General features: G+C 42.0%; 1 protein-coding gene across 1 annotated transcript in view; it reads left to right on the plus strand.

The window, feature by feature from the left end:
- Positions 1 to 664: 664 nt before the first annotated feature.
- The window catches only part of SARC_00260 (hypothetical protein), a 3,870-nt gene continuing 3,579 nt past the window's right edge, over positions 665 to 955 (plus strand). The window contains exon 1 of the mRNA XM_014306056.1: positions 665 to 855. Coding sequence (XP_014161531.1) covers positions 715 to 855 — 141 coding nt within the window. The 5' untranslated portion in view covers positions 665 to 714. The remainder of the gene's footprint in view (positions 856 to 955) is intronic.

The following is a 955-nucleotide window of genomic DNA, read 5'->3' on the forward strand; positions in this document are numbered from 1 at the left end:
ATATAAATTGACTCAAACTGTTCGTACGTGTCTTGGATTAAATCTAGGAACTTCACTCCTAACGAAATTGTAGTTGAAACCATAATTAGGACGTATAATCGCATCTACGTACCTTTTGCTTCTTGGCCACGGCAAGTCCGCCAGTGCTTCCACTGGGTGTGTCTGCACTCACGTTGTTTTCCAGTAGTGACAGAGGAAGTTTAATCGACTTTTTAGGCTCGTCCGAATTGCCGGCCCGCTTATGCTTGTGAGTCGCCATGTTGGAGACCTACGTACGTTGACTTCCGAGCTGGGTTTTGAAGTGAGTGCTGGCGGTTGCTTGTAAAAATAACGCTGTACAGGTATTAAACAGTCGCAACCGGTAATAAATATTTACTATATATATGTAGACGTATATATTTATATGCTTAGCGTCTTTAGTCCACGCACTATTAGAGGACAACCGGATCTTGGCTGATTATGATAATACCCTGATAAGAGAAGGGCACGTGAATATCCAAATGACCGCCAAATAGGGTACCGAACATCCTCTCCGATGGTTTTGATAACCCTCGGACAGAGGAGACTGGACTCTGGACTCTGGAGAGACCGTTTACAGGATACAGTTTGTGGGATTGTAAATACATATTTAAGTTTACTTCGAGTATTATTTGAAATAAAGTGAGGGTGTCGGACTCTGTAATACGATGTCACCAGAGCCATAGCACAGTTAGTATGCCTCAATTCGACGAAAGCATCATCAATGCGGTGCTGTGCAATGAAACCAACCCCGTTATCCATCTGCTAGAAAATGGATTCAATGTGAATGAAACGGATGATTGGGGGTACAGTCTCTTGCACTATGCGGCCAGCAAGGTATTGATTGTTCAGTGAGTATGTGCCTCTACAAACACATTGTAATATCTTAGTTTCGACTAGCATTTGAATACAATGCATATATAGACATTATATATAA

Source organism: Sphaeroforma arctica (assembly GCF_001186125.1).
Source record: "Sphaeroforma arctica JP610 unplaced genomic scaffold supercont1.7, whole genome shotgun sequence".
NCBI classification, from domain to species: Eukaryota; class Ichthyosporea; order Ichthyophonida; genus Sphaeroforma; species Sphaeroforma arctica.